General features: G+C 42.8%; 1 protein-coding gene and 1 pseudogene across 2 annotated transcripts in view; both read right to left on the bottom strand.

The window, feature by feature from the left end:
• Positions 1–263: 263 nt before the first annotated feature.
• Positions 264–15,200, bottom strand: part of LOC308535809 (ADP/ATP translocase 3-like) — a 332,829-nt pseudogene continuing 317,892 nt past the window's right edge. The window contains exon 3 of the transcript in view: positions 264–808. The product of the transcript in view is annotated as an ADP/ATP translocase 3-like (transcript). The remainder of the gene's footprint in view (positions 809–15,200) is intronic.
• LOC308535925 (microtubule-associated protein RP/EB family member 1-like) lies at positions 11,370–13,838 on the bottom strand (the record flags this gene model as incomplete). The annotated part of the gene is made up of 1 exon (XM_081114944.1): positions 11,370–13,838. The coding sequence occupies one exon, from the start codon at positions 13,836–13,838 to the stop codon at positions 13,032–13,034; it is 807 nt and encodes a 268-aa protein (XP_080971070.1). The 3' UTR covers positions 11,370–13,031.

Consider the following 15,200-nt stretch of genomic DNA (forward strand, 5'->3'; position numbering starts at 1 on the left):
CAGAGGCCCGCAAGGCCAGGAGAGGAGGCCCTGTGGGGCGGGGGGCGGATGGGAACCCACAGGGCGTGGGAGTGCCCTCCCCCGCATCGAGGCTTTGAATGGACTGTCAGTGGTCATGATCAGAAGGGTTTCATCCTAGAGCTCCACCCGGTGCTACCATGATCTGACCAGGCGGGGACGTTGGAATTTTCTGGAAGGTCAATGGTCGGTAACCATGAGGGGCCTCCGCGGTCCTGGGGCCCCGTGTCCGGGCTTCGGGGACACTAGATGCCCTTCTTCAGCTCGTGGGACAAGACCAGCACGAAGGCACTACCCATGCCCCTGAGGACGTTGGACCAGGCGCCCTTGAAGAAGGCCTTGACGCCCTCATCCTTGAAGACCTTCCACCAGCGCTAGATAGTGCCCAAGCGCATGATGTCGGCTCCTTTGCGCCCGAATGCATCCTCCTCCTTCATCGCCCGGTGCCAAAGGGGTAGGAATCCAGGCCCGCCAAGGCGTCACGGACCAGGGGATCGTCCAGCTGGTGAGGATGTGGGTGTTCTTGGGGTAGGGGGGCATGCCTTTGGCCATGTTGTACACCCCAAAGTAGGCTGCCTGGTAGCTGATGATGATGCCTTGCGTGGAGAAGCTGAAACCCTGGTACCAGCCCCGGATGCCGTCCGACTTGCTGGTCTGCATCAGGCAGGCTCCCAGACCCTTGAACCGCCCGCTCAGCGCCCGATTTCCCCAAGTCGGCCACCAGCCGGGTCCTGGCGAAATCCAGGGGCAGAGGAAGCAGTGGGAGGTGGCCAGCCAAGTACCTCCAGGACTGGGTGTGCTTGTCCGCGCCCCCCAGGGTGACCTGCTTATCCTTATCCTTGAAGGCGAAGTTGAGGGCTTGGGTGGGGAGGTAGCTGATGGCCTTGGCCATGTCGCCCCTCCAGAAAGACAGCCCACCCTGCTGCTCTGGGATGCGCAGGATGCAGTCCACATACTGCTTGTCAGCCGTGATCTGCTGTCTGGCATGTTGCACCTGCAACTGTGGCTTGACCTGCTCGATAGGAGCCACGGCTGACTTTATGGAGATGGCAGTGGAGGAAGTCCTTGGTGAAGGAGATGGCCTGAGGGCAGGAATCTGAGTGGAGGCATGGAGAGGAGCTGGGAGTGTGGGTGCCTCTGGCTCAGCAGCTGTAGCCATCCCCCCAACCAAAAGGCTAAAGACGATTTATTGAGCTTGATTTATTGTAAAGGTCCGAGGCTCTTCATTATCTCAAATATTATTGCATTTGTTCCATATCCTGTCCCATTGTTGTGAATTTTGGCCAGATCCTCTGAAATTCTGTGGGTGCTTATCATCAATTCTGCCTCTGTGTATGTCATTTTCTTCTGGGGTACTATTGTTGTGGTGAGTATACTAAAGTACCTGAGAGATACACCTTTAAGCAAAGTGTCAGCCACCTAACATTTTATTTGCATTCAGTTATGAAAAGTTCCTCTGGTACAGAGGTACCCAACGGAAGGTAGCCTGAGGCTCAAGGTAAACTGTGAGGCCTCCTGCAGAGAAGTCCGTCCACAGGGCCCACAGTTCAGCCATGACCCCACTTTCTGATCGTGGTTGTCGAAACCAACCACCGTGACGATTGTCACCTTCCTGGTCAAAGAACATGCTAAACTGTGGGTTCGACCACAGTAGGTGGCCTGTACGAGGCAGCATATCAATGATTCTCTTTCATCATTGATGTTTCTATCTCTCTCTCCCTCTCTCAAACCTCTCTGAAATCAATAAAAACATTTTGAAATGTATTTTTTAAATCAATAAGGTGTAAACAAAACTTTAAAGAAATATTTAAAACTTGCCATTTCCCAATTATTTTACTATTTTATTATAAACTGGACATTGGGTGCACAAAATGCATGCACGAGTAGCGTCCCCAGACCTGGCCAGATATGAGGGCTGATCAGGGCCTTCAGGCTGCCAGCCAGGGCCTTCCTTTTGGCTGTGAGCAGGGCCTTTCTTCATTCTACGCCGACCCTTGGTGGTCGGCGCATGTCATAGTGAGCGATCAGTCTCCCAGTCAAACTGCTGTGGGGACAACTTGCATATTAGGCGTTTATATATATATATAGACTAGGGGCCCATTGCCAGAAGATTCCTGCAAGAATAGGGCTTCCTGCGGCTGGAGCAAAGCAGAGATGGGACCGAAACCCACTGAGGCAGGCTTCGCTCCCGCCCTGTTTGCCACCCGGCTTGTTCAGCTGATCGAAGTTTCTCTTTCATCAATGTTTCTAACTTTCTATCCCTCTCCCTTCCTCTCTGTAAAACATCAATAAAATATATAAAAATAAATCAATAAACAGTTCACATTTATTATTGATAACAATAAGAAAAATGTTGTAAAGACTATCAGTATTGTATTACCAAGAGTGAGGTAATAGGTTTACAAAACATTTACAGAATTTGATATGCAAATAATGCCTTTAGGGAGGAAAGTGAATTAAGACACTAGCGCTAGAGGGAAACTAAGAGTCATTAGAGCTGGGAAAGGCAGAGAGGGACAGCTGTGTGGAGAGCGCAGGGCACCGGGAGACTAGGACGCCTTGTCACAGGAGGCACAGGCTGCAGCCCCCACACAAGGAAAGCCTGCACGCAGTTCTGTGCCCTGGCGCCTACAGATGCATTCAACTCTCTGGGGTGAACCAGTGCCGCTTCTCAATCACCTTAAAAAGAATACATCCTCAGACTGAGGGGGGTGCGGGAATGGCTGTGAGTCAAATAGTTCTACAAACATCTCTGGGCTGATGTGGACTGTCGACTGGAGTATTTTCTTGGTAGATGTCAGCATGGGATTAAATCTTGATTGAGATCTGTGCAAGAGAGAATGGGGAGATAAGAGGAGGCCTCCTAGAACAAAACAGAACTGATAAATGGTGCTGAAGCTTGAAGACAGGAGGGGTTTCAAGACAGCTTATTTTTAAAGATGGGAAATATTTCAGAATGTTGAATGCTGTTGAAAAGATAATCTAGTGGAGAGAGAGGGGGAAAATATTTGGTAGTAAAGAGTAATATTATAGGAGTAAAGTCCTTGACTAGCTAAGAGGGTTAGAGTAATCCCAACATATAGTTGACCCTTGAATGCCAGGTTAAGGTGTGCCGAACCCCTGTGCAATAAAAAATCCATGCATAGTTTTTGATTCCTTAAAAAGTTAAGTTGTCCCTTGGTATATGCAGGGAATTGGTTCTAGGACCTCCCTTCCCCAACAGATACTAAAATCCATATATGCTTAAGGCCCCTATATGAAATGGTGCAGATCAATGCATACAGTCAGCTCTCCACATCCACAAATTCCTAACAGTCAATCAAAAACTCTACAGGTATTTACTGAAAAAAGTCACTTAGAAGTGGACCTGTGCCATTCGAACCCACGCTGTTCAAGGGTCAACTAACTGTATAGTGACTTGGGATATGATAAAAACTGCTTTATATGTAATCAGAAAAAGGATGGTCTATTCAATAAATGATGCTGAGACCAATTGTTTTGCCATAAAAAGTGATACAGATTCCTCCTTCATATCATAAACAAAGATAAATTCTAGATGGCATACAGGCTGGAACATAAAAAGTAAAACATCATTCAGAGGAAAATGTATTACAACATGTTTATGACTCTGGAGTAGAGAAGAATTTCTTAAAAAGATACAAAAGCAAAATTAATAAAGGAAAGTATTTTAAAAAATGGATACACTAAAATAAACTCCTATGCTTCAGGTTTATCATAAACAGAGTTAAAAGATGAGTCACATATTGGAAGAAGACATTCACATCACAGATAACCAACACAGGATAAGTATCCAGAACACAAGTATATTTAATTTTTATATAGGTATAATTTCCATATATACAATAATACACATGGGAAGTAGCAAACCTTTTGACATGTATAATCCATTCCACAGACTACTAATTTCCTAAAAAGTATTAGGAAGCATTAAGGCTAGTCTCTGGTTTAAGTGTTCTACATCTAAATAATTTTGATAATGTTCTGATCTCCTAAAATTATTTTTAAGTATGAATTTTTGTTGTTGTTGTTGTTTAATGATTTTCAGAGGGAGAGGAAGGGGAAGAAGGAAGAGGAAAGAGAGGGAGAGAAGAAGAGAGAAAGAGAGAGAGAGAGAGAAACATCACTATGAGAACACAACATCCATCAGCTGCCTCCTACACACCCCTACCGGGAATTGAGCCTGCAACCTGGGCATATGCCCTTGACTGGGAATCGAACCAGCAACCTTCTGGTGCACAAGATGGCATTCAACCAACTGAGCCACACTGGCCAGGGATTAAGTATGAAATTTTATATCCAGTATGGATATATCAATATGTTTTGCCAACAAAGCATTGAGAATCTTGTAAAATTCTGTGTTATCATTGAATGGGAGAATCAATCAGTGAATGGGAGAAAACACACTGTTCACTGAGTAAAACAAAATGGTAAAGATACTCATAAAAGAGAAACAAAAATAATATTAAATACAATTTTATAGTTACCACCATCAAATGGTAGAATGCTAAACTATTTTATAATACTGCCAATCTCTTCAGGGATGAGAAATGTAGAAAAGCCATTTAAGTTTTACTGATTAAAAATGAAGACGATGCAGTCATATGTTACATTTTTACAATAAAGCCTAGCTGTGGTCTAAGGACAGCTAATTCTGCGAAGGCTATAGTTTGACTAAGGGCCACTATTTATTTTAAAAGTTAGGATTTTTTTATTCCACAGTGATACTAGGTGATTTTGATATTTTATCATCTATTTTCAGAAGACTGATTAAAAAGTGTCTTTTTAGGAACACAGAGATATTCTCTATCTGTAAAAAGAAACGATTACTTGTTAGCTACAGAAACCATTACAGCGCTTCTGGAAACAAAGGCCACTTTCTGTGAGAGTTGGCACACACTGTGATTTTTAAAATACTTGTTATTGATTTTACAGAGAGAAAGCACAGGAGAGAGATAGAGAGAAACATCAATTTGTTATTCCACTTATATTTGCATTCACTGGTTGATTATTGTACGTGCCTTGTCCAGGCGTCAAACCTGCAGCCTTGGAGTATCAAGACAATGCTCTAAACAACTGAACTACCTGGCTAGGGCCACACACTGTGATATTTTGACCAATGCAATATGTTTGGGACTCAACATCAATTTAACGTAATAATTTAATCAAATGGTTTCATTTCACTTGGGAGGAAAACCCATCAACTTGTCAAAACACTGCATTCTCAAATAGTTATAATAAGAGCAAAATACTCATCAAGGTCAAAGAAAAATAAATATATTTCCCTAAGCATTTGTATCATTTGGTAAAGTTTTTGTTTTTTTTCAATGAAAATGAAATATCTTCTTATCTAATGTTCTTTAGAAATACTTAGCTATGGCCAGAAGTTTTCAGCAATGTCTTTTTAATGGGAAATTTAATTATAAAACTATACTTTAAGTGACTAATTTTCAACATGCCAGTTCAGAGAAAAATATCTGCATTTCTAGGACTTACATTGCAGTTATATATTTTGAAATTAAAAATTATAAAGACTTGATTTTATCCTAGAAATTCAGTGCTTCTGAGTTGGTGTATCACAATATGGCACATTTTCTAAAAGAAGGTCTTTCCTAGGAACCAATTCTGAAAAACAAAACAAAAAAGGAACAATTGACATCACTAAAATTAAAAAAAATAAATGCTAATATGCTTATTCCCCCTAAAATGTATAACAAGAATATATGGAGTTTTAAGGCAAATCTTCCAGAGATATTTTTATTTCAGTTAACTTCTAAGGTGGAATCCTTGGTTTTAAATGGAGACAGTAGAATTCTCATTTCAAATTATTATAAAAACATGTATGACCAACTTAACCCTTTATCACTTATTTATTAAATATAACGAATTAAAATACCAAGAAGAATTCAGCTAACGCACATTATCAACAGATTACTAATAATTAAGACCGTCACTGGAAAATGTTTTTATAGAACTTACTATAGAAAAAGAGAGACTGCTTTCTTAAAGATTCCAAATTTTACACAACAGTGGTTTTCAACTGGTGGTATTTTGGGTGGTCACACCAACTGAAGAACGCTACTGGAATTTAGTGGGCAGGAGCCAGGGATGTGTGGAACAGTCTGGTACAGCAAAGAACTATCCTGGTCAAAATGTTAGGAAACAAACAACTCTTTTCAAGTTCAAGAAGACTGAAATCATATTAAGCATCTTATCAGATCACAAGAGCATGAAACTAGAAATCAACTACAATATAAAAACCTCAAAACATTCAAACACATGGAGGCTATTTAGTAAGTTATTAAACAATGAATGGGTTACTGATAAGATCAAGGCAGAAATAAAAAACTTCCTGGAAACTAACGAAAATGAACATACAACAACACAAAATCTATGGGACACAGAAAAAGCAGTCCTGAGAGGGAAGTTCATAGCATGACAGGCCTACCTCAAGAAACAAGAAAAAGCTGAAATATTAGTAAACGTTCTAACCCTACAACTAAAAGAATTAAAAGAGAACAAGAAGAAAAGTCCAGAGTAAGTAGAAGAAAGGAAATAATAAAGATCAGAGTGGAAATAAATGATATAGAGACTAAAAAAATAATACAAAATACTAATATAACCAAAAACTGGTTTCAAAAAGATAAGCAAGATTGATGAACCTTTAGCCAGACTCATAAAGAAATAGGAGAAAGGACCCAAATAAATAAAATCAGAAATGAAAGAGGCAAAGTAACAACTGATACCACAAAAATACAAAAGGATTAAGAAAATGCTATGAACATCTACATGCCAACAAACTGGACAACCTGCGCCAAATGGACAAATTTCTGGAAACATAATTTTCCAAAACTCAATCAGGATTGATCAGAAAACCTAAATAGGCTAATAACATGTAATGAAATTGAAGCAGTAATGAAAAAAACTCCCACCAAACAAAAGTCCTGGACCAGATGGATTTACAGGCGAGTTTTACCAAACATTAAAAGAAGAACTAACACCTATCCTCCTCCAACTATTCAAAAAAATTCAAGAGGGAAGACTTCCAAGCTGTTCGCCCTTTTCAGCTACACACATGAACATATGCCCTTCTTCCCATATATAGAAATATCCATTCACTCTCTGACCCCTAAGATTTCATCCTGATTCAAATCAGGGATTTCTGGTTGATGTCCATTAGCTCCACATGGCATATACCTGGTAGACCATAGTAAAGAATAAACAGGATACAGCAATAAAAACCTGGAATGGGAACCACATGGCAGTCTACTCCACAGCAAACCCTAAATTCTGGTGTACAGGAAGAGCAAGGACTAGCTTTTGACAAAACAATAAATTCTCTAGTCAACCCATCTGGCAGTACCAAATCCTGTTTTCTGGGAGACCCAAAGACTCTCTCTTGTCCACTATCCTTCAAGGCTCCTTGTTCATCCTCTTGGGTAGCCTACTTATCAGGAGGCAGAGATATTGGAGAAGATGCCCTTATTTGAGGCTCTGAAGCTTTCATATAAAGAATTCTTCCCCCCCCACCCCCCCAAAAAAATGGTGGCAGAGTAGGAGGATGCTGTATGGACATGCTCCCAGGAACAAGCTGGAATTACAAGTGAAATATAGAAAGGCTTCCTGAATAATCAATGGAAAACTCACAGGAGAGAACCCTGATACCGAAGGACCAAAGACGAAGACAGCGCCTGGTCTGTCGAGTCAGCCTGAATGTTGGACCGAAAAGGGTTAACACTGTCCTGCACTAGAGATTGAGAAGTATAGAGGATCTACCTAAAACACAGTCACAAACCAAACCAACAACCAAAAGGAGGAAACAAAGAAACAACCCCCAATTGAAAGAACTAGTGAATTCTCCAGGAGAAGAGATAAATGAAGCAGAGCTAAAAAATTTATCTGTAACAGAGTTCAGAGTAATGATGTTAAAAATGCTCAACAGTATGAAAAAAGATATAGTAACTATGAAAAAAGAATAGTCTGAGATAAAGAATGACATAACACAAATAAAGAACATATTGGAAGGAATACACAGCAGATTAGGGGAAGCTGAGGATTGAATCAGTGAATTAGAAGACAGAGTTGAAAACATAACTCAATTAGAGAACCAAAAAGAAAAAACAAAAGTCAGGAGAACAGCTTAAAGGAGTTGTGGGACAATGTGAAACGTAACAATATTAGAATAGTAGGTGTGCCAGAAGAGGCAGAAAGAAAGGAATAGAAAAGATTTTTGAAGAAATAATGGTAGAAAACTTCCCTAACCTGGAAAAAGAAAAAGTCACACAAATTCAGGAGGCACAGAGAACCCCAAACAAGAAGAACCCAAACAGACCCACACCCAGAGACATCATAATTAAAATGCCAAAAATTAAAGACAAAGAGAAAATCTTAAAGGCAGCAAGAGAAAAGAAAACGGGTACCTACAAAGGAGTTCCCATAAGTCTGACACCTGATTTCTTATCAGAAATTCTACAGGCCAGAAGGGAATGGCATGAAGTACTTAAGGTAATGGAAAGCAAGGATCTGAGACCAAGATTACTATATCCAGCAAGGCTATCATTCAAAATAGACTGTCAAATAAAGAGCTTCCCAGACAAAAAAGGTAAAGGAATTCATCACCACCAAGCCAGCATTACAAGAAATGCTAAAGGGATTGCTGTAAGGGATTGCTGAGAAAGAGAAACAGAGAGAGAAGCCTAGCCATACTGAATTAAAATGGCTATAAATAAGTACCTCTCAATAATCCTAAATGTAAATGGATTAAATACTCCAATCAAAAGGTGTAGGGTAGCTGAATGGATACAAAAACGTGACCCAACTATATGCTGGCTAAAAGAGATCCACCTCAAAACAAAAGACACACAGGATGAACGTGAAGAGATGGAAAAAAAATAGACTTTAAAAGCATCATGGTAAGGAAAATAAGTAAGTCGGAGAAAGATAAATATCAAATGATCTCACTCATTTGTGGAATATAATGAACAACATAAACTGATGAACAAAAATAGAGCCAGAGGGGGAGGAAGTACACTAGAATATAATAGAAGTAATCCTGTTATTTATAGATTTTTAATATTTCCTACAACTTTTATGATATCATACTATGTTAATACAGTTTTGGTAATATTATTATACTTAAAATCATTTTATTCTTGAAACATGAAAGTTTGTTGCATGTAATATTATATGTAAGACTAGAGGCCCGGTGCACAAAAATTTGTGCACTCGGGGGGAAGAGGGGGTCCCTCAGCCTGGCCTGTGCCCTCTCGCAGTCTGGGACCCCTCGGGAGATAACGACCTGCTGGCTTAGGCCTGCTCCCGGGTGGCAGAGGGCAGGCCCAATTCCTAGGTGCAGCCCCTGGTCGGGCTCAGAGCAGGGCCAATTGGGGAGTTGGGGCGCCGCCTCCTGTCATGCACAGAGCAGGGCGGATTGGGAGGTTGCGATGCCACTCCTAGTCACGCTCAGGGTAGGGCCCATTGGGGGGTTGGGGCACCACTCCCTGTCACACTCAAGGCAGGGTCGATGGGGAGGTTGCGGTGCCACCCCATCACGCACAGAGCAGGGCCAATCCGGGGGTTGGGGCGCTGCCCCCTGTCACGCACAGAGCAGGGTCGATCAGGGGGTTGGGGAGCTCCCCCCTGTCACGCACAGAGCAGGGCCCATCAGGGGGGTTGGGGAGCTCCCCCCTGTCACGCACAGAGCAGGGTCGATTAGGGGGTTGGTGCGCCACCCTCTATCACCCACAGAGCAGGGCCCATCAGGGGGTTGGGACGCCGCCACTGTCACACTCAGGGCAGGGCTGATGGGGAGGTTATGGCTCTACCCCATCACACACAGAGCAGGGCCCATGGGCGGGGGGGGGGGGGTGGGTTGTGTCGCTGCCATCTATCACCCACAGAGCAGGGCCGATCAGGGGGTTGGGACGCCGCCACTGTCACACTCAGGGCAGGGCTGATGGGGAGGTTATGGCTCTACCCCATCACACACAGAGCAGGGCCCATGGGCGGGGGGTGGGGGGGGTGGGTGGGTTGTGTCGCTGCCATCTATCACCCACAGAGCAGGGCCGATCAGGGGGTTGGGACGCCGCCACTCTCACACTCAGGGCAGGGCTGATGGGGAGGTTATGGCTCTACCCCATCACACACAGAGCAGGGCCCATGGGCGGGGGGGTGGGTTGTGTCACTGCCATCTATCACCCACAGAGCAGGGCCGATCGGGGGGTTGGGACGCCGCCCCTCTCACACTCAGGGCAGGGCCGATGGGGAGGTTATGGCTCTACCCTGTCACACACAGAGCAGGGCCCGTGGGGGGACGGGGGGTTGGGGCGCCGCACCCTGTCACACACATAGCCGCAGGGCGATCAGAGGTTGGGGAGCTCCCCCGTATCAGGCATAGCGCTGGGTTGATCAGGAGGTTGGGGCGCCTTCCCCTGTCATGAACAGAGCAGGGCGGATAGGAAGGTTGTGGCCCCACCCCGTCACACACAGAGCCACAGGGTGATCAGGGGGTTTGGGCGCTGCCCCCTGTCACGCTGATCCCAGTGCCGGGAGGCCTCACAGCTCCGCTGATCCCGGTGCTGGGAGGCATAGTACCCTTTTACTATATAGGGTAGAGGCCTGGTGCATTGGTGGGGCTGGCTGGTTTGCCCTGAAGGGTGTCCTGGATCAGGTGGGGGTCCCCACTGGGGTGCCTGGCCAGCCTGGGTGAGGGCTGTTTGCAGCTGGTCACACACCCTTCAGGGTGGGGGTCCCCACTGGGGTGCCTGGCCAGTCTGGGTGAGGGGCTTTCAGGCTTGTGGGTGACGGAAGCTCCCAACCGCTCCTTTTTATCTTTTTTTTTTTATTCTGGGCCAGCTTTAGCTCTGAGGCTCCAGCTCTTAGGCCTCTGCTGCTGAAAGTAGGTATCTGGTTTGTTTCAGTTCTATGATCGAAACAATGTATAACTCCAGCTCTGACTCCGGCTCTGAGATCCCGGCCCTGAGATCTGAAAGCAGGTTTCTGGGGGTTTTTTTAGCTTCTTCTATATTTGTTAAAATGTTTCAAACTGCAGGCTCAGAGGCCTGCAAGGCAGGCGGGGAACGTTGGTTTCCTCCGTCACTGAAGCAAGCAAGCCTCATGTTAGTTTCCAGCTGCCTGGCTGCCGGCCGCCATCTTGGCTGTCAGTTAATTTGCATATCTCGCTGATTAGCCAATGGGAAGGGTAGAGGTCGTACGCCAATTACCATGTTTCTCTTTTATTAGATAGGATGATTTTTCTTGAATAATTGGTGTTTATTGCATGTAACATTACTATATTTAAAAGTTTTTCTTTTCTTTTTTTTTTTTTTGAAATACAGAATTTTATTTAGAAACTGCTTAAAAGTAGAAAAAAAAAATAACCCTGTCAAGAAAGACCAGGTGGAAAATGGGTTCCCAATAAAATGGAATTTTAGGGCAACAAAAGTCTAATGGCCACAAAAGAGAAATAGCACCACTGTTATTTGAACAATGGCTAGTTACTTGCATTTTTGTCATTGTTAATCACTGAATCTGGGTTTCTCTCTGAATTTCACACAGAGCATGCACTACACAACAATTTATTATAAAATACCTGCTTTCTACACACATTTTAGGACAAACTACCACCATCAACAAATCAATACAATTACATCAGGGGCTGAACAAGCTCAGTAGTGGGTGACACACATTTTGCAGAATTCTGCCAAACAAAGGAACTGAATAGAAGGCAGGCAAAGCAAATGAGGGGTGTTAAGGAATGAAATAGCTTAAATATTAATAATTAATTCAGACATGGTACTGTATTTTCTGCAAAAGAAAATTAACATTTAGTAACACGCTAAGGAATTTTATCTCCAAAGAGATTAGTGCACTGGCAAAGTATTCTGATAACAGTGAGGGCTGTGGACAGCAGGTACCAAAACACCCAGCCTTGCAGATCTCAAGGTAGCGATGGCCTTCACTGATCACTCCCTTTGTCAGAAGGCCAAAAAGAACTTGCAGCATGATCACCTGCCTGCTGAACTTTCACTCGAAGCAGTAAACTTTAAGGAGCCGAAGAGGAGTCCCCAGTGGGCCAGGCATGCAGAAAAACATGTTAAATGTAAACTTAAAAGACAGCAAAATGGGACACAAACCCCCATTCAAATCCCAGAGACGTGGGCAAGTCCCCAAAAGCAGTTGTTAGATTTTAAAACTGAGCACTCCTCATTTCCCAAAGACACCGTACACAGACATTTCAGGGGTAACTGGAAAAATCATCAGAGAAATGCTCAATGAATATCAAGCTATTCAACTCAAATATCTCATAGCTGAAACATACCCTCTATTCATTCAGCCAACAATGCCTCGTGCAGAAATGCCATTGGTCAAGGACACCAAATGGCTTTAGAGAGCAACTTTTAAAATTTTCCTTCTGGGCCAAGGTTAGGCCTATGAAGATTCAAGCAGCTCTGTAAGGCCTGTGAACAGCAAGTTCTAAAGGTTCCAAGTTCTGGCCCTTCCTTCCCAGACACAAGGGCAACACACAAACTCTCCTATCAGGTTACATTTTATATTTTGAAATATGCAAACGTAATTTAAATACTCTTAAGGCATTCATTTATTAAAACGTTCTCTGCCAAGATTTCACATTAGCTTAAAATTAAAATCAGTCTTTACATTTCACTACTGAGGTATCCACCTCAGCGTATCACATAAAAACACCTTCCCCAGCAATCAGTGTTACCAGCATCCATATGGTGAGCCCATGGTCAGCCTCTTTGTTCCCTAAATGAACCAACTAGATGTTCATACTGCTCTGCTACAAGGTAAAAGCTCCTAACTCAAACTTATTGAAAAAAGAGTGAAACTTCTGCAAAGAGCACTTTAAGAAGAGGTACTTCTTGCTTATGGAAAGAAACCAGTGAGTCCTCTAAAAATAATAAAAGGGAGTATTTTACAGTTAAGCACATGATTTGGAGTGAAGAATTCGGATGTTGCTCTGCTGGTCCAAGCTGTTAATACTCTTCTTGTTCCTCCTGTGGGCCCCCTTCATCAGGTATCACAAAGCCTTCATCTGTGGCATAGAGAATGTCCACAATCCTCTGCAATACAGGGTTGTTTCCCCCCTCGTTCTCCTGGCAAATCAATTCAATGTTCCTTAGCTTTCCAAAGTAGAAATCTCTTTCTTTCTCCAAGTCTTCGACAGTAAGTTTCAATACATTGACCTGCTGCATCAGTTCAGCTGCTTCGTCGTCCCCATTGCCCACACCAGGATTCTTTGGCAACACACCGGGGCCAGCCTGAGGGGTTGCAGTAGCTCTGTGTGTTGCAATGGGCCTCTGTGGAGCTGCACTGCTAGAGTGGAGAGGTTTCTTCGGTTTGTTCGTAGCCGGAGCAACACGGGAGGGAGCCACGGCAGTTTCTTGACCTTGTCTGGCAGCTACAGGGTCAGAGTCTTTTCCATCATAGTTTGCATCAAAAAACTTCTTGAACCACTGAACAAATTCAAAATTGTCCTGAAATTTTCCTTTTACTAATCTGTCCACAGGAATTATTTTATCAACACCCATCCTCTTAAAACTTGCTTGTAGTATTTTAAAGTTCTGGATGTATTCATGTTCTAGTTTAGCTGGAAATTTCACTTTCTTCAAGGCAATGGAGCCAGGGAACAGCATGTCCATAAACTGACAATAGGCAGCCCCTGAGCACAACTGTTCAACCTTTGTCAGATCCCACTGCAGGGACTCATTGATCCAGGCCAGCATGTCATGTCGACTTAGGTTCTCACTGGTGACTGACGTTGAATATATGTTCACTGCCATCTTCGGCTCGCGGAGGAACCATGTCCTCTGCCATGCCCGGCTTCGGTTCCGTCTTCGTCTCCAAAATAGTTTTTCTTTAAATTAAAAAAAAGTGAAAAAAAATAAAGTAGAGCAATCACGGTAATGTAATAGTTAAGAGGTCTGAGTATTTTAAGTCTCTCTGTTGCCAATAACTATATTTAAGTAAACCAACCTCAAATTTTGTGTCATTGTCTATAAAGTAGTAAATAATACCTTAAAAAAAAGAGAATTATTTCAGCCCGGCCGGCATGGCACAGTGGTTGAGCATTGACGTATGAACCAGAGGGTCACAGCTCAATTCCCAGCCAGGGCACATACCTTGGTTTTGGGCTCAGTCTCCAGTGTTGGGCATACAGGAGACAGCTGATCAATGATTATCTGTCATCATTGAAGTTTCCCTCTCTCTCTCCCTATCCCTTCCTCTCTGAAATTAATAAAAACATATTTTTTAAAAAGAATTCTTTCAAATTAATAGTAAGAAGGCAGGTAATTGCCAAGAAAATGGGCAGGAAACTTAAAAAGCCATTTCATAAAATAACAGGCCATTAAACAACTGAAAAGGTGCTGATACTTCATTAGTTATGAGAGAAATGCAAATTAAAATCACAATGTAATACCATTACACAACTACCAGAAAGACTAAAATTAAAGAGCTACACAGTACCAAGTATTGTTGAGGATATAAAGCAACTGGAGCCCTAGCCAGCAGGTGGACATCCCCTGAGGGGTCCCAGACTGTGAGATGGCGCAGTCCGGCTGAGGGGCCACCACCCTCCCTTCTCTAAATGCCCCCCGCCCCGCACCAGTGCACATTGTCGTGCACTGTGCCTGTAGTAAACACATAATCCCTTTGACCTGGACAATTCACTGATATCTCCAAGAAATGCATTATATTTGTATTTGAATATATATATATATATATATATATATATATATATATATATCCATGCACATACATATTTTTTAAACCAGAAGGCACATATAAAATATTCACAGAATCATTATTTATTATAGTTCAAAATCAGAAACAACCTAAACAATAGTAGAATGAATAAACTGTAGTATATTCAAGCAATATTTATAGAAATGTTCTATACACAACAATATAGATGATTCTCACAAATATAATGTTGAAAGAAGCCAGAGAAAACAGTAATGCTCTATGATGTAATTTCTATAAAGTTAAAATATTTATTAAGTTAAAAATTGATAGTGTTAAAAGTCAGGACAGTGGTCATGCTTGTGGGGTGGGAATGACCGGGAGGGGCATAAGGTCATGTGGGGGATTTTGAGGTATGGTAGTACTATATAGCTTGATATGGATGTTGGTTACATGAGTAT

The sequence above is a fragment of the Myotis nattereri genome (genome assembly GCF_964212035.1).
Source record: "Myotis nattereri genome assembly, chromosome: 21".
NCBI lineage: Eukaryota > Metazoa > Chordata > Mammalia > Chiroptera > Vespertilionidae > Myotis > Myotis nattereri.